This window comes from Mobula birostris, chromosome 2, assembly GCF_030028105.1.
Source record: "Mobula birostris isolate sMobBir1 chromosome 2, sMobBir1.hap1, whole genome shotgun sequence".
Taxonomy (NCBI): Eukaryota; Metazoa; Chordata; class Chondrichthyes; order Myliobatiformes; family Myliobatidae; genus Mobula; species Mobula birostris.
The window spans coordinates 84,841,941-84,867,623 of NC_092371.1; the positions used below are offsets into that span (position 1 = coordinate 84,841,941).

Consider the following 25,683-nt stretch of genomic DNA (forward strand, 5'->3'; position numbering starts at 1 on the left):
GGTCTATGGTGTGCTCTCTTGTATGACTGACTGTGCACGTGTACATGTGGCCATTACAGCAATAGAACATCAGCTATTGATATTCAAGTACAGAAAAACTAAATGACTACAGAAATAATTACCACTAAATTAATGTCGAGATATAATGATTATGCCAGATTATGCCACGTAACCAGGGAGCAGCGCACAACATACCTATAAATAAAATTGTCCATTGTCTCTGATGTTCAACCTTAGGAGCAGCAAGATAGGAAGGTTGTCGCTGAGCAACGGGTACTCTCCACAAATCTGCCTTCACAAATCTTAACCAGATACAACTCAAAATCTGGCACTACCAAATCCTTACACAGCACATTATTGGACTCTTCAAGCAAAGATTCAGATGCTTGGTCTGAGCAGGAAAACTTAGGAATGTGCCTATCAGAAAATACATCTGTTGTACATTTCACAACATTGAATTATCCAGAGCCCTGGTTACAGACTGGAAGAGTAACAGCTAAAATTAAAATTACCTGAAATGATAATACTTCCTTCATAAATGCCTTCTGGATTGCTGAGTACTTACACAACCTTTATACTCTTAATTCAAATTTCCCAAAATTGCAGTATTTTGAACTTTACACATCCTTCCTGTAGTGTGGCAACTGCAGCCTAACCAATGTTTTGTACAGCTGCAATATGACTGAATTGGAACGAGGGCTCTATAAACCTATGATCTGTAAAATTTCTCAACTCATACTCAATACCTCAGCCTATGAAGGCAAGGAAGCTGAATGCCTTCGTTATCCTATCCACCTTTTCAAAGTAAATTTATTATCGAAGTATGTATATGTCACCATTTTCACTGAGCTATTTACTTGCAGCTCAAGGTCGCTCTCTATCAGTACCCCTACAGTCCCTGCTATTAACTGTATATGCCCTGTCGGTATTTGATGTCCCAAAAAGCATTACACTTTAGTAAATAAATTCCATTTTCCACTGCTCCACCATACTTTCCAGTTAATGTATGTCCCTTGTTACTATCTACAATTCCACCAATTTTTGTCATCAGCTAATTTTTATTTTTTACACTTACCATAAGACAAAGAACATAGAACATAGAATAGTACAGCACATTACAGGCCCTTCAGCCCACAATGTTGCGCCGACCCTCAAACCCTGCCTCCCATATAACCCCCCACCCGAAATTCCTCCATATACCTGTCTAGAGTGTCTTAAACTTCACTAGTGTATCTGCTTCTACCACTGACTCAGGCAGTCCATTCCACGCACCAACCACTCTCTGAGTAAAAAACCTTCCTCTAATATCCCCCTTGAACTTCCCACCCCTTATCTTAAAGCCATGTCCTCTTGTATTGAGCAGTGGTGCCCTGGGGAAGAGGCGCTGGCTGTCCACTCTATCTATTCCTCTTAATATCTTGTACACCTCTATCATGTCTCCTCTCATCCTCCTTCTCTCCAAAGAGTAAAGCCCTAGCTCCCTTAATCTCTGATCATAATGCATACTCTCTAAACCAGGCAGCATCCTGGTAAATCTCCTCTGTACCCCTTCCAATGCTTCTACATCTTTCCTATAGTGAGGCAACCAGAACTGGACACAGTACTCCAGGTGTGGCCTAACCAGAGTTTTATAGAGCTGCATCATTACATCACAACTCTCAAACTCTGTCCCTCGACTTATGAAAGCTAACACCCCATAAGCTTTCTTAACTACCCTATCTATCTGTGAGGCAATTTTCAGGGATCTGTGGACATGTACCCCCAGATCCTTCTGCTCCTCCACACTACCAAGTATCCTGCCATTTACTTCGTACTCTGCCTTGGAGTTTGTCCTTGCAAAGTGTACCACCTCACACTTCTCCGGGTTGAACTCCATCTACCACTTCTCAGCCCACTTCTGCATCCGATCAATGTCTCTTTGTAAGCTTCGACAATTCTCTACACTATCTACAACACCACCAACTTTTCTGTCGTCTGCAAACTTGCCAACCCGTCCTTCTACCCCCACATCCAGGTCATTAATAAAAATCACAAAGAGTAGAGGTCCCAGAACAGATCCTTGTGGGACACCACTAGTCACAACCCTCCAATCTGAATGTACTCCCTCCACCACAACCCTCTGCCTTCTGCAGGCAAGCCAATTCTGAATCCACCTGGCCAAACATCCCTGGATCCCATGCCTTCTGACTTTCTGAATAAGCTTACCGTGTGGAACCTTGTCAAATGCCTTACTAAAATCCATGTAGATCACATCCTCTGCACTACCCTCATTTATATGCCTGGTCACCTCCTCAAAGATCTCTATCAGGCTTTGTTAGACACGATCTGCCCTTCACAAAGCCATGCTGACTGTCCCTGATCAGACCATGATTCTCTAAATGCCCATAGATCCTATCTCTAAGAATCTTTTCCAACAGCTTTCCCACCACAGACATAAGGCTCACTGGTCTATAATTACCCGGACTATCCCTACTACCTTTTTTCAACAAGGGGACAACATTCGCCTCCCTCCAATCCTTCGGTACCATTCCCGTTGATTAGACAATCAGGATTTGAATAGCTCAGACTCAGCAGAAAGCAGCCGATTGGGCAATCGAATTCAGGTGACCAAGCAGTTTGAAAAGCTCAAGCAAATAAATAGAGGGGTAGCTCAAGCGGAGCGGCCTGTGGAAAGCGGCCAGTGAGTTGAGTGGGCCAGTGAAGGAGTGGAGCTTTGAGGCTTTGATGAGAAGAGGCGGAGGATGAACTTGTTCCCAGTTAGTCTTTACAATGCCTCCTGAGACAGTGATGTGCCTCTCATGTGAGATGTGGCAGTCTTGGGAGAACTCCCCTCTCCTGCAGAGTCACATCTGCCAGAAGTGCATACGGCTGGGCGATCTGGAAGACCGTGTGAGGAATCTGAAGCAGCAGCTGGATGACCTTCAACTCATATGGGAGAATGAGACAGTCATAGATGAGAGCTACAGGGAGGTAGTCACACCTAGGGTTGGGTGACAGTCAGAGGGGGAAAGCGAAGATGAGTAGACAGGTAGCACAGAGCACCCCTGTAGCCACTCCCCTGAATAATAAGTTCACCATCCTGGATACTGTTGGTGGGGTCGATCGACCTGGTGTGAGCCACGGTGGCAAGGCCTCTGGCATTGAGTCTAACCCTGTGGTGCAGAAGGGTGGGACGGAAAAGAGGAGAGCTGTCATCATTGGAGACTCTATAGTCAGGGGAGCAGACAGGAGATTTTGTGGACGTGAGAAGGACACCCACATGGTTTGTTGCCTTCCAGGTGCCAGGGTCCGGGATGTCTCTGACCGGGTGCACGACATCCTGGTATGAGAGGGAATGCAACCAGAAGTCATATACATGTTGGCATCAACAACATAGGCAGGAGGAGGGATGAGGTCCTGAAGTGTGAGTTTTGGGAACTAGGCAGAAGGCTGAACAACAGGACCTCAAGGGTGGCATTCTCAAGATTGCTGCCAGTGCTACGTGATAGTGATGGTAAGAATTGGAGGAGGTGGCAGTTGAATGCGTGGCTGAGGAGTTGATGCAGGGGCAGCGTTTTAGATTTTTGGATCATTGGGATCTCTTTTGGGGAAGGTGGGACCTGTACAGATTGGGTGGGTTGCACCTGAACTCGAGAGGGAGCAATATCCTTGCAGGTTGGTTTGCTAGCATGATTCGGGAGGGTTTAAACTAATTTGCAAAGGGGATGGGACCCGGAGCGATAGAGCAGTGAAAGAAGTGCATGGAGTAAAGCCAGATCTAACATATAGAGAGGCTTTGAGGAAAGAGAAGCAGAATAAAGGGAGTAAAGGTAGTAAGGTAGAAGGGCTAAAGTGTGTGTACTTCAATGCAAGAAGCATCAGGAACAAAGATAATGAACTGAGCTTGGATACATACATGGAATTATGATGTACTGGCCATTACAGAGACTTGGCTGGCACCAGGTCAGGAATGGATTCTCAATATTCCTGAATTTCAGTGCTTTAAAAGGGATGGTGGGGGGGGAGGGGAGGAGGGGTAGCATTACTGGTCAGGGATACTATTGCAGCTACGGAAAGGTTGGGTAATGTAGCCGGATCCTCTTTTGAGTCAGTATGGGTGGAAGACAGGAAGAGGAAGGGAGCAGTTACTCTATTGGGAGTATTCTATAGGCCCCCTGGTAGCAGCAGAGATACCGAGGAGCAGATTGGGAGGCAGATTTTGGAAAGGTGCGAAAATAACAGGGTTGTTATCATGGGTGACTTTAAATTCCCTAATATTGACTGGCATCTGATTAGTTCCAAGGGTTTAGATGGGGCAGAGTTTGTTAAGTGTGTCCAGGATGGATTCCTGTCACAGTATGTTGACAGGCCGACTACGGGGAATGCCATATTAGATCTAGTATTAGGTAATGAACCAGGTCAGGTCACAGATCTCTCAGTGGGTGAGCATCTGGGGGACAGTGACCACCACTCCCTGGCCTTTAGCATTATCATGGAAAAGGATAGAATCAGAGAGGACAGGAAATTTTTTAATTAGGGAAGGGCAAATTATGAGGCTATAAGGCTAGAACTTGCGAGTGTGTATTGGGATGATATTTTTGCAGGGAAATATATTATGGACACGTGGTCGATGTTTAGGGATCTCTTGCAGGATGTTAGGGATAAATTTGTCCCAGTGAGGAAGATAAAAGAATGGTAGGGTGAAGGAACCATGGGCAACAAGTGAGGTGGAAAATCCAGTCAGGTGGAAGAAGGCAGCATACATGAGGTTTAGGAAGCAAGGATCAGATGGGTCTATTGAGGAATGTAGGGTAGCAAGAAAGGAGCTTAAGAAGGGGCTGAGAAGAGCAAGAAGGGGGCATGAGAAGACCTTGGCGAGTAGGGTAAAGGAAAACCCCAAGGCATTCTTCAATTATGTGAAGAACAAAAGGATGACAGGAGTGAAGGAAGGACCGATTAAAGGTAAAGGTGGGAAGATGTGCCTGGAGGCTGCGGAAGTGAGCAAGGTCCTCAATGAATACTTTCCTTCGGTATTCACCAATGAGAGGGAACTTGATGATGGTGAGGACAATATGAGTGAGGTTGATGTTCTGGAGCATGTAGATATTAAGGGAGAGGAGGTGTTGGAGTTGTTAAAATACATTACGACGGATAAGTCCCCAGGGCCTGACGGAACATTCCCCAGGCTGCTCCACGAGGCGAGGGAAGAGACTGCTGAGCCTCTGGCTAGGATCTTTATGTCCTGTGGAAAGCGACCAGTGAGTGAATGGGCCAGTGAAGGAGTGGAGCTTTGAGTCTTTGACTCAAGAGATTCTGGCAGTTTTGGCAGTTGAACTATGTAATCAAGTCAATCAAGATTTGAATAGTTCAGCAGAAAGCCGTTGATTAGACAATCAAGATTTGAATAGCTCAAACTCAGCAGAAAGCAGCCGATTGGGCAATGGGGGTCAGGTGACCAAGCAGTTTGAAAAGCTCAAGCAAATAAATAGAGGGGTAGCTCAAGTAGAGCGGCCTGTGGAAAGTGGCCAGTGAGTGAGTAGGCCAGTGAAGGAATGGAGGTTTGAGGCTTTGACTTGAGAGATCCTGGCAGTTTAGGCAGTTGGACTGTGCAATCAAGTCAGTCAAGATTTGAAGACCAAAAGACATAAGAGCAGAATTAGGCCATTCAGCCCATCAAGTCCAAAGATTTGAAGACCAAAAGACATAAGAGCAGAATTAGGCCATTCAGCCCATCAAGTCCACTCTGACATTTCATCATGACTGATCCCAGATCCCATTCAACCCCATACACTTGCCCTCTTACCATATCCCTGATGCCCCGACCAATCAGGAATCAATCAACTTCCACTTTATATATACCCACAGACTTGGCCTCCACCACAGTCTGTGATAGAGCATTCCAGATTCACCACTCCGTGGCTAATAAAAAATTCTTCCTTCTTTGTGTTCTAAAAGGTTGCCCCTCAACTTTGGGGCTGTGTCCTCTATTTCTGGATACTCCCACTACAGAAAACATCCTCTTCATGTGCACCTTATCTAGTACTTATAACATTCAGTAGGTTTCAATGAAATCCCCACGCATTCTTCTAAATTCCAGTGAGTACAGGCCCAAAGTTGCCAGACACTCCTCATATGTTAACCCCTTCATTCCTGGAATCATCCTCGTGAACTTCCTCTGGACTCCTATCACCGAGACAGAAGAGTAAACAAAAACTATCCCCTAAATGTTTTGGGAAAAGGCATAACAAGATTAGTGAAGCATTAATCACTTCTCTTTCCATAGATTCTGCCTCAGCAGCTGAGCATTTCCAGCATTTTCTGTTCTGATTTCAGACTTTCAACATCTATAGTTCCTTCTGGTTTTTATTAAGATTTATATATCAAAACACTGCCAAAGATTGTCAGCACAGTTAATCTAATCTGTTTATTCACAAGGGCATCTAACTTAAACATGAATATAACCAGAGTGGAAATAGGCCATATGGTCATGTAAGGTCAGGCTAATCTGATCACAACCTCAGATCACTTCCCCCACTGTTGCCTATAATCCATGATTTCTTTATAGATCAAGCATTTTTCTCTCTTAACGTTGATATTTTCAAGGATTCAGTCTCCACAATCCTCTGGGATAGAGAATGTTAAAGATTTATTGTCCTCAGAGAAGTAAATTTTCTTCTTCTCAAATGCGTAACTCCTTATTTTGAAGGTAGATCACTTATGACATCTAAAATTCATTGCATAATTTGATATCAATGTATCACAATATGGGCTTCCTCATTAGACATGCCCAATGCCACAATTCATTGAATATCACAATCACATCGTAATACCTTGCTGTAATCTTCATAACCCAGGTGGCTGCAACAATCCTCTCTCTCCAATTTGGCAGAAATCATGTTTGGTAAGTTGAACAAACTCTGCTCCAGGTACACTTGCTGCATGTAATCAGTTAATCTAGCTGTTCAGATAAAAACACCATTGAGGTGCTTCAGTAGAACTAAGGCCGCATCAAGATTTTGCACAAGTAGAGTCAGTGGAAATCAGAGTTCTCTAAAAATATCGCATGCCATTTAGGTTTTGAGAACAGTGACATGTGAATAACAGGACTCAATATCACTGATTTGCATCAAAGATCAGCTATGCGTCTATTATGACTGAATCAGATGTGATGCAAACTTACAGAAGTGGAAGTGAAGGATTTGATGAATATACAATACCTCAGATTCTGTTTCGACACCCTGCAAAGTCTAACCTCTGAGATTCCTTTCTCTACCACCCCTTACCTTTCCTACCCATCTAGCTTTACCTATCACCTTCTATCTTCCTTCCCTTCACCACTCCCCTGCCACTTTTATATTCTGGTGTCTTCCCCCTTCCTTTCCAGTCCTGATGAAGGGTCTCACTCTGAAATGTCAACTGCTTATTCTTCTCCATAGATGCTGCCTGACTTGCTGAGTTCCTCCAGCAATTTATGTGTATTGCTCTAGATTTCCAGCATCTGCAGAATTTCTCTTATTTGTCAGCCATAACTGACATAAGTAAACAAAAAAAAAATCTGTCAGAAGGCCCATCTTATATATAAAAAAACACCCTTCTATTTATTCTCAACTCAGTCTATTCCCTTAATGAGAAACAATCATTCTGAGAAACCATTGCAAAACTATTCACAAGTGCATTCAGGAAGCTGCAAGGTTAGAATGGAAATAGAATTATACAGGTCACTACTAATGAGCCTGAATATCAAAGACATTTATTATACAACTCAGCTCATCAACTCCAGAATCCAAGAGATAGTTTCATAACAATTACCTGTAATAATGAATGCAAAATATGCATTTAGCTTCTGTAATAAAACTCAGGCTATATTTGGAAAAAAATTCTCATTAATGTCCATAATTGGAGTATTTAAAACTGAAAATGGAAGAGAATTGATTTCTTAATTTAATAACTTCCTTAGAAATTCATAGGCATAATGTTCTTATGTTTTCATGGAGGCAATGGCTTACCACTGCTATGCAGTAAAGACAGAAAAAAATATACATCCTCTCCGTGAGACAGCAAAGAAGTTCTCTTAAAAACTGGAAGATGATTGCAATGTCCAGGGAACTTATCAAAAATGTAGGATGGTGACTATTTTAGCAATAATTCTGACACAAGATCATTAATTTAAAACAGGAATACCATTAGTTATAGCAGTAAAGAAAGAACAGACCCAACAGTGGATAAAGTGGTTTACAGAAAGAAGTGTAACTAACCAGTGGTATCAATTGGCTGCAAGGTAAAACAGTACTCTTCATTGCACAGCAGAGTAGTTTCATCACCTACAGCACTCTCTGTCTGAGGTAATGGACCAGGAACATCCGAATCACCTATTAAATTGATCAAATGTGAATATTTTAAAACATCTTCAAAATTTCACGTAACTTTCACTTTATGTGCCCCTAAAAAGAGAGCCATGGCACAATTGATAATGATTAAAGTAACTGAGTGCATTTCCTTGCATATGTGCTCAGAAACCCGTCATACAAGTTTTATATTGTTGTATAAACCAGACTGCGTAACCCAGGCTCCAAAAGGTCTCGATGTCTCTAAGAAATCAATGTAGCACCTATCTTTTTACCTGAGCTAAAGGCAGTTTCAGACTAATGTCTGAAAGAATGGACAGGATTCTTGTTACATTTCAGGCAGTTCATTACAGGGACTGGTGATCTGTTGCACACCAATATTTGGTTGACAGTTTGGATTCAGCATTTGATATAATTCACTAACTGCTTCCAGGATAAATTGCATAATACCAAGACAGAATTTCTCAGAACAATTTATGTTAGCATAATTAACACTGCAGAACAGTGCCAGGTACTACTTGTCCATGTCTACTTCAGTTCCATTTACCATTCTTACCCTTTCTTTCTCCATCCAAACAAAATATGTACTGTATCCTACAAAAAGTGGCAAATAATTTAACATTTACACTATCACTAAAGCATGAACTTAAAAAAACAGGCTTGACTAAATACACTTGTGACAACTAGATAAAGGGATTGGGCTAAACCAATTATTTCCCACCATTATTACTGTATATGTGTGCATGCCCATAATAGTAGCCATACACCTTGTTCAGTCATAGAGTTGTACAGCACGGAAAAAGGCTTGTCAGGCCCATTGGTCCATGTTGACCAAGATGTCCCATCCAAACTAGTCCCACTTGCCAGAGTCCAGCTCAAACTTCTAAAGCTTTTCAATCTATGTATCTATCCAACTGTCTGTTAGAAGTCTTTACTGTACCTGCCTCAACCATTCCTCTGGCATCTCGTTTCATATGTGTACAATCACAAACAAAAGAAAAACTGGAAATCCAAGCAACACACACAAAATGCTGGAGAAACTCACTGGGCCTGGCAGCATCTATGGAAAAGAGTAAACAGTTGACATTTCAGGCTGAGACCCTTCATCAGGACGTACAAACCGGCCTTTCAATAGAAAAGTTGCCCACAAGTCTTTCCCCTCTCATCTTAACCCTATGCCATAAGACAGAATCAACCCATTGAGTCATCTACAACATTCCATCATGGCTGATTTATCCTTCTCAACTCCATTCTCCTCATTCTCACTGTAAGCTTTGATGCCATAATTAATCAAGAACGTATCTACCTCCACTTTAAATATACCCAATGACTTGGCCTCCACAGCCATCTATGGCAATGAATTCCAGATTCACCACCCTCTGGCTTAAGAAATTCCTCCCCCTCATCTATGTTCTAAATGGTCATGGCTCTTTCCTTGGGCTGTGCCATCTGGCCTAGACTCACCTACTGTAGGAAACATTCTCTCCACATCCCTCCCCGTCATTCTTCTAAATTCTAGTGAGTACAGGCCCAGAGCCATCAAAAGCTCCTATGTTAACCCTATGGAATCATTCTCATGAACCTCCTCTGGATCTTCTCTGATGCCAGCACATTTGTAGTTCTTGTTCTTGTCCACTATTTCTTGATTCTCCAACACTGGGGAATAGGCTGAGTGCATTCTCCCTATCTACGCACCTTTATAAGATCACTTCTGCTACATTCTTAGCAATAAAGTTCTTGGATAAACCCAGTCAGGCTCTGTAAATTTGTCTACCTTCATTTCTTTTAAGACATCCAGTACCTCCTGTACTTCAATGCAAACTATCCCCAAGGCCTCCCCATTTACTTGTTGTAATTTCTTTATGCCTTTATAAAGTCTTTATGTCCTTCTCCACAGTAAAAAAAAGAAATTTTAATTAAGGACCTTGTGTTTCAAGATTATAAAGTTTTGATTTTTCCGTATAAGAGTTCTACTATTAGCCTTTTGTTCTCAGAATAGCTATCACCCATTCTTCTAAAATCTAACTGCAAGTTCTATACTGTCCAAGAGGACATAACAGGACAGGGAATGTACGAAAATGCTCAAAAGAAAAATCACTGGTGCACTTCTCATGATTCCTCATCCATTAATCTCAATAAATAGAAGATAATGGAAAAGAACTGCCAACATTTTGATATATTGGCTAATTAGTCAAAGACACTTCCTGTGGTATGGAAGATTTCATGGTTTAAAAATACATCTTATAGGTGGAGTATGTAAAACAAAAAAAAATAGCTTGTTTAAAGCCTACAATTCCACACATTAAATAAAGATTAAATGTGTGAGGATGAATTGTGTGAGGATTTTAATACGTATTAAAAGATACTGAACTAAAGAGAGTAAATAGAATTGGAGTGCACAAATACCTATCATCTCTGGGAGGGAAGTCACATGCTTCTTTATAAGCTATCATGAAGGGGCCCAGGATGGCAATGCTTGGTTCTTGGTAGGTACGGTTAATACTTGACTTTCAGGAGCACTTGTGAGTTACGTTCCGGCTGGACTCAGGCCTTAACTGCTGGAGAACAGTGTGGAAAGAACAGATGCTGTTTTCTCCTGGTAAGGATTAGTTTTTAGTTCCAAGTGCTCCTGCCACGTTTTGTCACCCTGCAACCTTATCCTTCAATCTCTTTGAATTATGGAGGACAGCATGTGTATAAATGTCTCTCTCCAGCAGACTTCATCATGATCATCATGACTCCAGTATTTCTACTTTTTTAATGTTTCTGAATTGTACATATGATTTTTTTGTGTTCTATCGCTGAGCAGCAGTGAACCATCTGATTGGCCTATCAGAGTTCTCCTTGGGAACTAGTTGACTTGATTATATTTCTGATCTGGCTATTGTTCACGATTGCACTTAGTAAAAAAAAGAACAGCAGCAGATCATCAAAGGTCTAAATGAACAGAACAGGCTCAAGAGGGTAACAACCTTCTCCTCCTGTTCCAAGAGATCAAGTAGCCAGAACAAAGTCAGTAGCTTACTAAAAGGTTTCATTGAATGGGTTAGTATTTAAACAAACTACATAAATATTCTGCATATTTAAGACAAATTACTTTTAAAATGAGTGAGTACAACTGTAGAAAAATAAGCAGGGAATACTGATGCATTAGACAGCTGCCTTACCAGCCTTAACAGTTTGAGGCTTCAGATTTGGTAGGTCTTTAATATTGCTACTGCTAGTGCCTGTAAAATCCACAAAAGGATCCTCGGCTTCACCACTGAGAAGCTCCTCTGAAAATAAAAAGAACTTTAGTCCTTACAGGAAAGATGCCTCTACGTGACTTAATCACAAATCTTTGGGTTTACTGTTATACCTGTTTCATACACTACATGTTCAAATCAGGGGAAATGTCACATAGAGACTACAGAGATCTGAGGTGACAGGCACATAATCAAACCATACTGTTGTAATAGGTATTTAAGGTTATGCTGGTTCATCGTTTGAAAAAAAACAAAACTAGAAAAGGACTCAGGAAGCTGAGAACCAGAGAGTGTGCATCTTAATTCCTCACATTTGGTTACCTGATCAAATTTTATGAACACATCTCCTTTTCCCTGTGCTTTGCTGTTCTTCCCCCAAGTCCTCAGTTTCCAGGAATTCCTGCCTTCTCCCTTCTGATACCTTTCTGTTTTCTCCTGTCTGGTACCTTTGTGTTTTATTGTAACATCATTTTAAAACAAAATTAATATTGGTGGGTCCTCCAGTTGCTAGAGATTACAGTCAAATTAAGAGTAGAGTTTTAAACTGGGAAGTGAAATAGCCTCCATTTTGTCTCACAAAGGGACCAAATTTATTTGGTTTGTGCAGTGAATCCATTAATGGACTGCACATACTATATACTTTTTGATCTGAAGCACCAATATCTCTAAATGCAACACCAGTCTGCAGTGCCAAAAGCCATATACAGTCATGTGGATGGATTATACTCTGCCTTCAAAATTTATTTCATTTACTTTTGGATAGGCATTTAGCAATAGCAACCAGGGATGAATTTCTAACCATATATACAATGAAAAAAAAGTAAACACTTTGGTGAACACACTTCTCTAAAATATGCATTTTATATTCATATGGTTTTGATCCATGGGAATCCATTGTACACATACATGGTGAGGCAATGCACTGCAAAGTTTGAGTAGGGAGTGTACTGTAAATGGAGACATTAAACACTGAAGAGTGACAGAATGAAAACTTCAAGCTTTAGAATCCTATATATTTAATACAAATTTTTTAAATGTATGACTGTAAATACTATTTGCTTGCTAAATTTTCACAATGCAAACTTCTAGCCTATTTACAATAAATTACGATTGTGCATTGCAGTGATTGAACAAATAATCATCACAACTCACAAATAGGTTAAATTTTGTTGTAAATTTACCATAATATCCGTAGTTCAATGAGCTCTACACCAGTTGCAGAGGTGTCAAATATACACTCACAAATAAATTGCAAATCATGCAAGTGTCTTCTTGCAGAAATGACTTCTGACCATCTGCCCCAATATTAACAGGCTGCTCTATAACTGGCTAACCATGGAGACTACAAATAAATCTGCACAATCAAGATTAGATTTTGTCCATTACTATTTTTATATACAATAGGGAAATGCAAGATGAGACATACAATGACCGAGGTTTCATTTCACTCACCTTTTCTGAGATGATAAAATAATAATCCCCAAGTAAGAGGTTTACACTAATTATTAACAAATTATTTCCTTGTGGTTGTTTCAAAAATTATAATAAAACACTTATTCAGAAACAGATGAAAGAAGCAAGCCACTAAAATGTACCTAAAAATTACATGTAACATACCTAACATACAAGCTGCTCCCTCATCACCAAATCCATCATTCTGAAAGCTGCTTTTATCATAGCTTAACATGAATCCTTTCATGGAAGTACCAGAATTATTTTCTGGTGTTTGAGGAAGCAATGATTCACTTGTGCTTATTACATTGTCATCCAGGATACCAATATTCCCTAACATCCCATAACCATCACCTGCCAAAGAAAACACGTACATTTAGAATCATATTTTTCATTATCCATATCACGCAGAAGTCTCCATCATTTCTGAGGAGAAGGTGAAAAATTCTTTATGTAAACTGTGTTTAACAATGAAGGCAAGGAAGTCACACTAAAATGGACAGACATTCAAAATCAAATACAGATATTTACGATTTATTGACAGATACCATGAAGATATGACAGCATTACATTTTCCTTAAACAGGTTTTTTTATAATCACACACCATAAAATTCCTAAATAGCTATCCTTTTCCCAATAAATTTACCATTTTATAAAATATCTACTTGATGTAAGACAGATAGTGACAGCTCAGCTCAACTTGTTTTTGAAGGAAGCAAGACTTGAAATTCCCATAAGAGTAAAAAGTCCTTTTCCACAATCTTGAGTAGATAATCAAGCAATTCTGTCTCGACCTGAAACACTGGCCATCTCTTTGCCTTCAAAGATGTTGCATGACCTACTGACAATTGTTTGTATTTGTCTGCTGTAAAGTTATCCACCTGCAACATTAACTATTTTTTCTCTCTGCAGACTCTGCCTGATCCGCAGAATATCTCTAGCATTAGTCTAATATTATCAAAGTTGTCCTTGCCCCAATTTAGGTCTCAAACTTGCGGACCAGTGTTATCCCTTTTCATAACTATTTCAAAATGAATAGAAATATGGTCACTATGCTTGATGCTTGGGAAACAGTAAGCAGACAGAGCCTATATACTATTGAGCTTAAAAGAATAAGGTGTAGTCTCACAGAAGCATATGAATTTCTGAGATGGTATATAAGGAGCTGATGTCTTCACTAGACGGGATGTCACAGTCCTAAAATAAGGGGTTGTCTATTCAGGACAGAGATGAGAAGAAATTTCTGCAGCTAGACATTGGAGAATCTTTTGAATTCTCCAAAGCGGATTGTGGAACTCAGTGGTTAAGTTTATTCCATTAAGAAATCAGTATGTTTTTAGATATTAAGAGAATCAAGAATGTGGAGTTAATACAGGGAAGTAGAGCAGCCGTGATCTTACTGAATGCTGCACCAAACACAAACGGCCAAACTGCCTATTCCTACTGTTTCGTATATTCTTAATGCATCCAAAGGAAAACAAGCATGGAACAATATAACATAGAACAATCCGAAAAATACCAAGATGATCACTGAGGTCTCCCCCTCCTCCCCTACTGGTGACATTTAGACCATAAGACCATAAGACGAAAGGTTCAAAAAACTAGGTCATGATAGAGATCTAGAAAATTGTAAGGCCAGCAGGAAGGAGTTGAAGAACGAAATTAGGAGAGCCACAAGGGGCCACGAGAAGGACTTGGCGAGCGGGATTAAGGAAAACCCCGAAGTATTCTACAAGTACATGAAGAGCAAGAGGATAAGATGTGAGAGAAAAAGGAAAAATCAAGTGTGACAATGGAAAAGTGTGTATAGAACCAGAGGAGGTAGCGGAGGCACTTAATGAATACCTCGCTTCAGTATTCACTATGGAAAAGGATCTTGGCAATTGTAGGGATGACTTAAGCAGACTGAAAAGTTTGAGCATATAGACATTAAGAAAGAGAATGTGCTGGAGCTTTTGGAAAGCACCAAGTTGGATAAGTCACTGGGACTGGACGAGATGTACCCCAGGCCACTGTGGGAAGCGAGGGAGGAGATTGCTGAGCTTCTGGTAATGATCTTTGCATCATCAATGGGAACGGGAGAGGTTCCGGAGGATTGGAGGATTGCGGATGTTATTCCCTTATTCAAAAGAGGGAGTAGAGATAGCCCAGGAAATTATAGACCAGTGAGTCTTACTTCAGTGGTTGGTAAGTTGATGGAGATGATCCTGAGAGGCAGGATGTATGAATATTTGGAGAGGCATAATATGATTAAGAATAGTCAGCATGCCTTTGTCAAAGGCAAGTCGTGCCTTACGAGCCTGTTTGAATTTTTTGAGGATGTGACTAAACACATTGATGAAGGTAGAGCAGTAGATGTAGTGTATATGGATTTCAGCAAGGCATCTGATAAGCTATCCCATGCAAGGCTTTTATGAAAGTAAGGTTGCATGGGATTCAAGGGGACCTTGCTTTGTGGATCCAGAAATGGCTTGCCCACAGAAGATAAAGAGTGGTTGTAGATGGGTCATATTCTGCATGGAGGTTGGTGACCAGTGGTGTGCCTCAGGGATCTGTTCTGGGACCCCTACTCTTTGTGATTTTTATAAATGACCTGGATGAAGAAGTGGAGGGATGAAATAGTAAATTTGCTGATGACACAAAGGTTGGGGGTGTTGTGGATAGTGTGGAGGGCTGTCAGAGGTTACAGTGGGACATTGATAGAATGCAAAACTGGGCTGAGAGTGGCAGATGGAGTTCAATCCAGGTAAGTGTGAGGTGGTTCATTTTGGTAGGTCAAATAAGATGGCAGAATATAGTGTTAATGGTAAGACTCTTGGCAGTGTGGAGGATCAGAGGGATCTTGGGGTCCGAGTCCATAGGACACTCAAAGCTGCTGTGCAGGTTGACTCTGTAGTTAAGAAGGCATATGGTGCATTGGCCTTTATCAACCGTGGGATTGAGATAAAGAGCCGGGAGGTAATGTTACAGCTATATAAGAACCTGGTCAGACCTCACTTGGAGTACTGTGCTCAGTTCTGGTTACCTCACTACAGGAAGGATGTGGAAACTATAGAAAGGGTGCAGTGGAAATTTACAAGGATGTTGCCTGGATTGGGGAGCATGCCTTATGAGAATAGTTTTGAGTGAACTTGGCCTTTTCTCCTTGGAGCGACGGAGGATGAGAGTTGATCTGATAGAGGTATATAAGATCCTGTGGATAGTCAAAGAGGTTTTTTTTCCGCAAGGCTGAAATGGCTAACACAAAAGGGCACAGTTTTAAGGTGCTTGGAAGTAGGTACAGAGGAGAAGTCAGGGGTAAGTTTTTTTACACAAAGAGTGGTTTGTGCGTAGAATGGATGCTGGCGACAGTGGTGGAGGCAGATACAATAGGGTCTTTTAAGAGACTCCTGGATAGGTACATGGAGCTTAGAAATATAGAGGGCAATGGGTAACCTGAGGTAATTTCTAAAGTAAGTACATGTTCAGCACAGTTCTGTGGGCCAAAGGGCCTGTATTGTGCTGTAGGTTTTCTATGTTTCTATGCTTCAGCCATAATTGGTGGAGCAGACTCCTCAGCCCTACTCCCCAGCCTTCTCCCTGTAACCTTTGATGCCTTATCTAGTCAAGAACCTATCAAGCTCTGCCTTAAGTACACCCAATTTACTGGGAGTGTTGTATACAAAGGGCCCAAAGCATTGTTGAGGATCCCTATCACTCATCCCACTACCATCATGAAGGACGTACAGGGGTCCCAGGATAAGGGTAACAGCTCCTCCCCCAAGTTGTGAGACTAATGAATACCCTGTCACCAAAGAGGTCTTGTCACCAGGACAGTGAATTGTTTACTGTTTACCTGCGCACTTCATATGCATTTTTAACTCTATTTCATTAACTTATTTGTGGTAATATTTTGTTTAATATGCTGTATGAGATACATGTATTGTGAGTGCACAGTGGTCCAGAGGAACATTATTTGGTTTGGTTGAACATATGTATAGTCAGATGACAATAAACTAAAACTTGCATACAGCAGAGGAACAAGCCCTTCAGCTCAGTGTTATGCAGAACCAACTAAAATAGTAATTAAATCCTAATTTATTTGCTTCTGAACTGAGGGGTTACTAGGCTTTTTCTCTGATATTTTGGCAACAGCAATAATGGCAAAAGGCAGCTCATACAAGGTTGAGTTCAAAGAAAATAATTTTTACATTAAACAGCTTAAGCCTCACATACTCAAAGCAGCAGAGGTATTTCACATAAACTAGAACCACCAGAATGTTATGTATGCAAACACAGAATAAATTAACGTGTAAAGGCAGATTTTCAGATGCTCTCTAGTGTGCGCTGAAGTGGAAGACTAAGTGGAATGATACTTAACAAAACATTTTCTCTTGTTGCCCAGCAACAAAGCAAGGCATACTGCCATGTTGCCATTATTATGTTGACACCTCACTAGAAATATGTGCTCAAGATTACTCTTTACAAAAACTTTGTTCCATCAAAATGGCACTTTAACTTTGATTTGTGGGCAATATTCTTTCATAAAGCTTATGTTCTTGTGTGTCTGTAACTATGATTTTACATTAGATGTTTAAGCCACATAACTGTATTAGGGAAGGTAAAGCATATTGTCAAGATACCTATTTTGTTTGAGGATCAAGGAGTGAGTCTAAATGCCCTACAGTCTGTACCCAATGATCACAGTTGCAGAGTGTGAAGGACAGAAAAAGTGAACAGCGAGATTTGAGAATCAGCCACTTCATCGTGATCTATTTAACTAGCTGTTCTGGCTGACACCAGTATTGTCATGGCAACAGGATGAAAGAAATATTAACACAGAATTGAAGGATGTTCATACTTAGAAGAGTTAAATTCTTTCCTAAGATGTGTAGGTAATTTTTATTTCATTCCATGGGCAGTCATCTGTTTTAGTATATTGCCCATTATATTATTTCTCCACTGAATGTAATTAAAAATCAATTTGGCTCTAAAACAAGTGGGAGATCCACTCTGCAGGTTACTAGCAGGAGTGATGAAAATCTACACCTAATGCATTAAGACTAAATTTTCAAATGTTTTTTATAAAAAAAACTTTAAGGATTGTTCCTAAAAGAGTATTTCTCTGAAAATACTGAAGCTATACTACCTAGGACACAAACTTGGGATTTCACCCTTTGTTGTGACACTTCAATTCCAACAACAGAGTCCACTAAATTCCCAATGACCATGATGGCTATGGGCTCTAAGAGTCAAGAAGATGAGCAGATCGTTCATCCAAGGACATCTAAGATGCAAAGTAAGATTGAGTAATTCAGTATCTGGGAGAGTACCACTCAATTTGAGATAGCACCATGATTTAAATGGTGCCTAAAAAGAATGAGGCTTCACTCTCAACCCCTGAGATCTCCTTCAAAAGGAATGACAATTATAAGATTCTGAATTAGAATCGGCTAAATATGAAGTGGTAGACCATCTATTTTCTTCTTAATCAATCCTTCTTCCTCAAGGTTCTACTCTCCTGTAACCCATCTCACCTAAATGGCTTAGTATCTCCTTCTACTGCCATGGTTTGAAAGCAGAACTATAAATGGCCCCTTTTGCAGTTGCAGGATTTAACAACATCTACTTCTAATGGCAAGAAATAACTGCTTATCCTCTGGGCTGTCATAAATCACAATGCAATACATCAAGAAATTTCTAACCATGACTATAGATCATGGATTGGTAAAACAGTAAGTTGAAACAGATTTCTTCTCACCAAATCCATTATCTTGAAGAATACTGCACATATTTTCTTTAAGGGTGATGGCATCAGATGTACTCTGGTTTAATGTAAAGTGCTCAGCAACATCAATTGCACTAGGGACAAAGTTAAATTTAAGTAAATGATTAATATCAGCAACCTACATACTAACACAGAAATTACAATCAGCCCTCTAAAAGCTGTTTAGTTTAAATGTGCAACAGTGATTTACAATAAATACTGATATACCTATCTTTTAAGTCATTTGAGACATGTTGCTTATCTTGCCTGAGTATTCTTTACTTAAATCCATTATTTATTTTCCTTTTATATTTATCCCATGCACAGAGATTGTATCATAATTAAGATACAAATTGCATGGAATCAAGAAATGTGTGGAATGAAAATTTCAGCCAAGGGTCATGGATCTGTGCCATGGGCCAATGATTTCCACATGTAATAAGCTTCCAATCTCAAGTGGCATCATGGGGTAATAAGGTTTAGACTGCTGGGTATTTGTGTGCATCAGAGGCAAGGATTGGGTTAAGTAATTGACATACTTTGCAAGCCTCACAAATCTGTGTTGTAAAACCACTATTCTGGAAAGGATGACAAGCTTCCCCAGGACAATATAGCTCAGGCTCCCCAATAACTTTCCCACTACTGATGTCAGGCTCACTAGCCTATAATTTCCAAGTTTATTTTTAGAGCCCTTCTTAAACAGCTGAACATTGGCTATCCTCCAATCTTCTGCTAGGGCTCCTGCAATTGCTGCACTTGCCTCCCGTAGAGTTCGAAGGAATACCTTGTCAGGCCTTGGGGAATTGTTTCTCTCTTAGTCACAATGGTGGTGGTGGTTCCTTTCCACACCTTGCGGCGTATCAGGCAGCAACCTTGAGCTTTCTTTAGCATTTTTGTCTGTTTTTTAGGAGGTCAAGTTGGAAAGCGTGCAAGCAGCCGGTCGGATTTGAACCTAGGACCACTCGTCTTGAGGTCCAGTGCAGACGCCTCTACTCCATTGGCCAGTATTAGTCACAATAGCGGAAAATAAAATCCCTAATGCCAAATATTGTCAAGTATAAATCATAAATTATAGGTGAATTTACATCAGAATTGCTTGTGAGGAGAGAGGAGAGGTAGATTCACTATGAATTGTATCACTTCAACCTTATTTAGGCATTTTACCATATTTGTAATTTAATTTTCACAATAAAAATTGTTAGCTCTTGAGTAATTTAGACTGTTTTAATTTTCTGGCCAAAACTAATATGAGTATTTTCTTTTACACAGCAACAATGATGTTTTGGGAAAGTTTAAGCTGAGCCATAACAATGCTCGGGTCAGTAGGAATGGGCCTGAAATTCCTGGGCAGTAGGATAGCTAGGCTCATTCTCTTAGACTGAACAAGAATGTAATGCATTGTAGTAAAAGGAGAGGAGAAGATGGCGGCGCGCCTACGTGTGCGCAGCCCTCCAGAGAAAGATGATATCATATCTGTTAAATAGGGGCCGTGGACAATTCTGATTTGATGGAGAATGGACGTGAAAGCACAGAGGAACATCTGGAGAAATTTCTGAAACGCCCATCCACTGCTGTCGTTACTGTGTGGTCGGGAATCTTTCGGAGGGTAGGCCTCAAAATCCCTGGCCTTGCCTGTGTTTGGCGACCAAGAAGGAGGTTGAATCGTTTGGATAGAGATGGCGCCCAGTACTCGGTGTTGGAGAGCTGATCAGAGCTCGAAGTTTTCAGATGACTCAGAGTCAGATTGTGGTCGGCATGGCAGGGAGAGTTTTTTTTCTTCCTTCTCCCGTCTGCATGAGATGTGGGACATTTGAGAAACTTTGAACTTTACAGAGCTCATGGACTTCTTCATCAAGTTATGGTATTGTTACACTGTTTGTAACTATATGTTATAATTATGTGGTTTTGTCAGTTTTTTCAGTCTTGAGTTTGTCCTGTGTTTTGTGATATCACACCAAAGGAAATAATGTATCATTTCTTAATGCATGCATTACTAAATGACAATAAAAGAGGACTACGTGTCTTCATAATCATAATCATCATAAATGTACCACCTTCCTCTGTGACAATCTTTCAAATGCAATTATATGTAAAATGTTAAAGAATGCTTTTAATAATGCTGATGAAATATTGTCAGCCTTGGAAGCTTCAGGATATTGTGAGCTAAATTAAGTAATGATACCAAATAAAGGTGAGGGTGCCAAATCAGAAATGGCTAACAATATTGGATGTGTGTGACCTTAAGAACTTTATGTGAATAAACAAATAGATAAATCTTTCAACATACTATAGTATGTTAGAACAATTCACTTAACGAGTGACCACAAAATCAGGGACATGTTGCAAAATAATTTTAAAGAGGTTATTCCAGATCTGGAAATCATTTTAATAAAACGGGCTGCATGGAGACAAAATATGATCAATTAAAAAGGATTAAGAATTATTTGTTTCCTTCATTGCAGAATCAGACATTCTACTGTAACCAGAGAACAGCAACATGCTTCCTTGCTTGACCCTACATTTTTAATTAACAAAATTGAGAATGCTGTAAGCATAATTTAAATGGCAAAAGAACAGACAGAGTTTAAAAGTTTTCTATAAAATTTTACTGAGAAGTGCTTTATAAAAGCTATAATGAATTGTTATATTGCAAACATAATGTAAATCACCAGCAAATCTAACACATAAGAGCACAAATTTAGGTGAGAATTTTTTCTTCAATTCAACAGCCTGTAGGCAGAGCAATAATACAGTTTTGTCCTACAATTTATAAAATTCAGGAACTTACTCCACATCTGGCAGCTGAATAGAAAAATCATGAAACTCTTCAGGTAGTGTTATGGCATTGTACGTGGCTTCAAAGTTTTCTTCATCAAGGTCCACGATATCTATATTAACAAATCATAGCCAATTGGGATTTTATAATGATTTAAAGTTTATGATTTAACTTCCCCACAGTTCCAAAGAATGATCCAGAAAAATACATCAACAATAAAGTTACTTGATTCTACAACAATAATGTTGACGCAAATTGGAAATATGTATTAATTAGCAATAACTTACTCACCCACCAACCTTCCCCCTCACCTGGCTTCATCTATCACCTTCCAGCTTGAACTCCTTCCTCTCCACCCACTTTTTATTTTGGCTTTTTTCCCCTTCCCTTTCAGTCTTGATGAAGAGTCTTGGCTCCATGGATACTGCCCAACCTGCATGTTGTGTGTACTGCTATTAGTTAGCAATTCTGCTTCAGATGATCAATGCAGGAATTAGCTCCCCAAGCTTATTAACAGAATAAGAGAATAGTTATTGCCCAGGAGAGCATTCAGGCCATTGAGTTTACACTGTACAAATGCAGAAGTAATTTGCCTTGTCATTCTCCACTGATCCTCCACCCTTAGCCTTCAAGTTTATTGCTTTTCAATGCCATGAGTAAATCTGGCCTTCACTATAATCACTGGCAGTGCATTCCACTTGCAACATAAAGGATTTCCTCCTCATATCACTTTTTCTTTCATCAGAAGACCAGAGTGCAGATCAGAAATAAAATCTCCTCCTCACTGACAATCAAAAGGTGTACCTCAAGGATGTGAGCTTAGCCTGCTGCTCTACCCCCCTCTACACTCAAGACTGTGTTGTTAGACACAGCTCCAACACCTTCTATAAATTCACTGATGACACACTGTTGTTGGCAGAATCTCAGACAGTGATGAGGAGGGGTAGAAGAGTGAGATAGATCAGCTAGCTGAGTGGTATCACAACAACAGTCTTGCACTCAGACCAAGGACTTGATAGTGGACTTAAGGGGAGGTCTAAAGAACACACACCAGTCCTCATTGAGGGGTTAGCAGTGGAAAGGGTGAGTAGCTTCAAGTTCCTGGCTGTCAACATCTCTGAAAGTCCACCCAGGCCCAACATATTGATGCAGTTATGAAGAAGGCTATATTTCATTAGGAAATTAAGATTTGGTATGTCACCAAAGGCACTTGCAAATTTCTACAGATGTACCATGGAGAGCATTCTAACTGGTTGCACCACTGCCTGGTGTGGAGGCACCAATGCACAAGACTGGAAAAAGCTGCAGGTGGTGCAGCATCGATGACATCTTCAAAAAGCAATGCCTCAAGAAGGCAGCATCATCAAGGACTCTCGCCATCCAGGACATGCCCTCCTCTCATTACTACCATCAGGGAGGAGGCATAGGAGCCTGAAGACTCACACTCACATCTTAGGAACAACATCTTCCCCTCTGTCATCAGATTTCTGAATGATCCATGGACACTACCTCACTAATTTCCTCTCTTTTTGAATTACTTTTTTTAATATTTCTTATTGTAACTTATAGTAATTTCTTACGTATTGCATTGAACTGCTGTCGCAAGACAAATTTCACAACATATGTCAGTGATAGTAAACCTGATCCTTATTCTGAAAGCTGCTAAGAAAATTCATGAATGATTAAATCTATAAAGACATTACTAAATGTGATAAAACAAGGTTTAAGTACACCTGTGAAACCCTGTCGTCATTATCTTGCAAAAATCAAAAGCAAAATATTTTTAATAAATCAGAAGAACTGTCTAAAGTCCCAGTGATTGTACTGTACCTGGTCGAAAGGCCACCTTAATTTTTGTGAATGTCTCATTGCAGTCTGTCAAGAGATATTTTGCCTTTCGATTGTAAATCCTCACCACTCCTAGAAGAAGGTGGCCTGAAGTTCTCAATGCAATTTTAATCTGAGGGAAATAAAAAAATATCCTGTGTCATGAATAAAGTTCTAATCTGTTATTCGACCTAAACTCACACACCACATATTAATTATCATTATTTATTTTTGTAATTTTTATGTCTTGTACTACATTGCTGCTGCAAAACAGCAAATTTCACAATATATGTCAGTGATATAAACATGGGTCTGAATTAGATGTGAAATAAGATTAATTCACTGAAGACTGACTGCCTCTAACTTCTCAGATATGACTGATGTTTCCAGAGTGCAATCATTCTGAAATGTCAAGAGTTTGAATTGTAATCTACAAGGACCTACAGATTACATATGTATTACATTGTCCATTGTTAAACTTTTGAGGGAGGGAGGAGAAGATGGCGGCGTGACGCAGCACGCGCGACCACTCCGAACGATATTGTATCTGTTAACTAGGGGCCGTGCACAATCCTGATTTGATGGAGACAGTGAAAAGCACATTGGAACACCTGGAGAAACTTCTGAAATGCCCGCTTCGCTGCCGCTGCTACTGTGCAATCGAGAATCTAAGGAGGGGAAGGCCCCAAATCCTCGGCTTTGCCTATTGCCTGTTGCCGGGGCTGGGGTTGAAGCGCTCAGTGCTCGGTGTCGGAGGGCTGGTCGGAGGCTCAGAGTTTTCGGACGGATTCAAGAGTCGGCTGTGGTTGGGTGCTTCCAGGATGCTGCATCGGCAAGTTTGCGGAGCTGGAAGCTCATGGCAGGAAGAGTTTTTTTTCTTCCTTCTACCGTCTGCGTAAGATGATGGGACTTCCGAGAGACTTTGAGACTTTTTTTTTACCGTGCTCATGGTCTGTTCTTCATCAAATTATGGTATTGCTTTGCACTGTTGTAACTATATGTTATAATTATTTGGCGGTTTTTGTCAGTTTTTCAGTCGGTTTGTCTTGTGTTTCTGTGATATCATTCTGGAAACGTCCTCATAATCTAATCTAATGTCAATTAAAACGACATTCAAAATATAAAGCAGTTTGCAATTCATTAATTGTGTCATATAAACTTCAGAACCATCTTGTAAATTGAACATCCAGTTACTTTACCTTGGGTGAAATAATGCTTTCAATAGTAGCCTCCAGATTGCACTCAAAGACATGAGCTTTTGTTAGCTTTTTATCCCAATGGGCAGCAAGCCATATCTTAGCCAGTGGCCCACGTTTGCTCAGAAATAAGGAAGCATAGAACATTGCTGCAGCTGCAAGAACCACAAGCGAGAGAAAATGCTGTTGAAGAAGAAAATTTATAGTGAAACATTGAAGAATAATGGATCAGATTAGTGAAAATACAGCAAGGTGCAAGTATGCTAGCACAAGCTATATAGGGACAGTTTTTTCTTAATTTCCTATTTATTATTTAAATGAATGTTTTATAAACTCAGCAATAAATCAAAATTCAAGTTGTCTACAATGTTTAGAAATCTTTTAACCTTCTTAAAATTGCTTAAACTCTTCCTAAGTGTTGAAATTCTTTAAATCACCAGCTCTGGTTAGTACATTCAAATGCATAGAAAACCTCTGTAAACACGTAGCCCCTGAATTCAGACTGAAAGAAATGGTTACAAGTCTTCCCCTGGTTACGAATACCCAACTTATGGATTGCCCATATGTATGAATGAACATTTGGGGAACCAGGAGAAATGATAGGGATAGATTTGCTGGTTGCTGCAGGCAGTTTCTGCTAATTGGGAACTGGACACTTTCCTTTGTTTTTTCTCCCAAACAATGCCTGGCCCCAGATTCAAAAACAGCTGTTTTCCTTCAACCATTTGGTTATAGATCCAACTAGCATAATACACACAAAATGCTGGAGGAACTCAGCAGGCCAGACAGCATCAATGCAGAGAAATAAACAAGTGATGCTTCAGTCTATGACCTTTAATCAGGAATACCCAGCCTACTGGAGGTACTCGGCAGATCAGATAGCATTATCGAGAGGAATAAAGACTTGATATTTCAGGTTGAGACTGTTCATCAGACTGGAAATGAAGGGAGAAGAAGCCAGAATAAGAAGGATGGGGGGGGGGGGGGGAAGGGGTGTTGCTCTGGATTTCCAGCATCTGCAGAATCTTTTGTGTTTAAAACCAGTACAGGATCATCACCACAGTTTAGCAATACTACAACTACTTTACACAAAAGTTGATTTTTTTCTATTTTCAT

General features: G+C 40.2%; 1 protein-coding gene across 1 annotated transcript in view; it reads right to left on the minus strand.

Annotated features, from left to right (window-relative positions):
* LOC140188198 (double-strand-break repair protein rad21 homolog) overlaps nt 1-24,714 on the minus strand; it is a 99,480-nt gene extending 74,766 nt beyond the window's left edge. The window contains exons 1-7 of the mRNA XM_072244235.1: nt 24,571-24,714; nt 23,375-23,504; nt 21,557-21,656; nt 18,763-18,863; nt 13,187-13,375; nt 11,492-11,599; nt 8,235-8,348 (exon numbers count right to left, since the gene is read on the minus strand). Of these exons, the coding sequence (XP_072100336.1) occupies nt 8,235-8,348; nt 11,492-11,599; nt 13,187-13,375; nt 18,763-18,863; nt 21,557-21,656; nt 23,375-23,504; nt 24,571-24,714 (886 nt within the window). The remainder of the gene's footprint in view (nt 1-8,234; nt 8,349-11,491; nt 11,600-13,186; nt 13,376-18,762; nt 18,864-21,556; nt 21,657-23,374; nt 23,505-24,570) is intronic.
* Nucleotides 24,715-25,683: the final 969 nt, after the last annotated feature.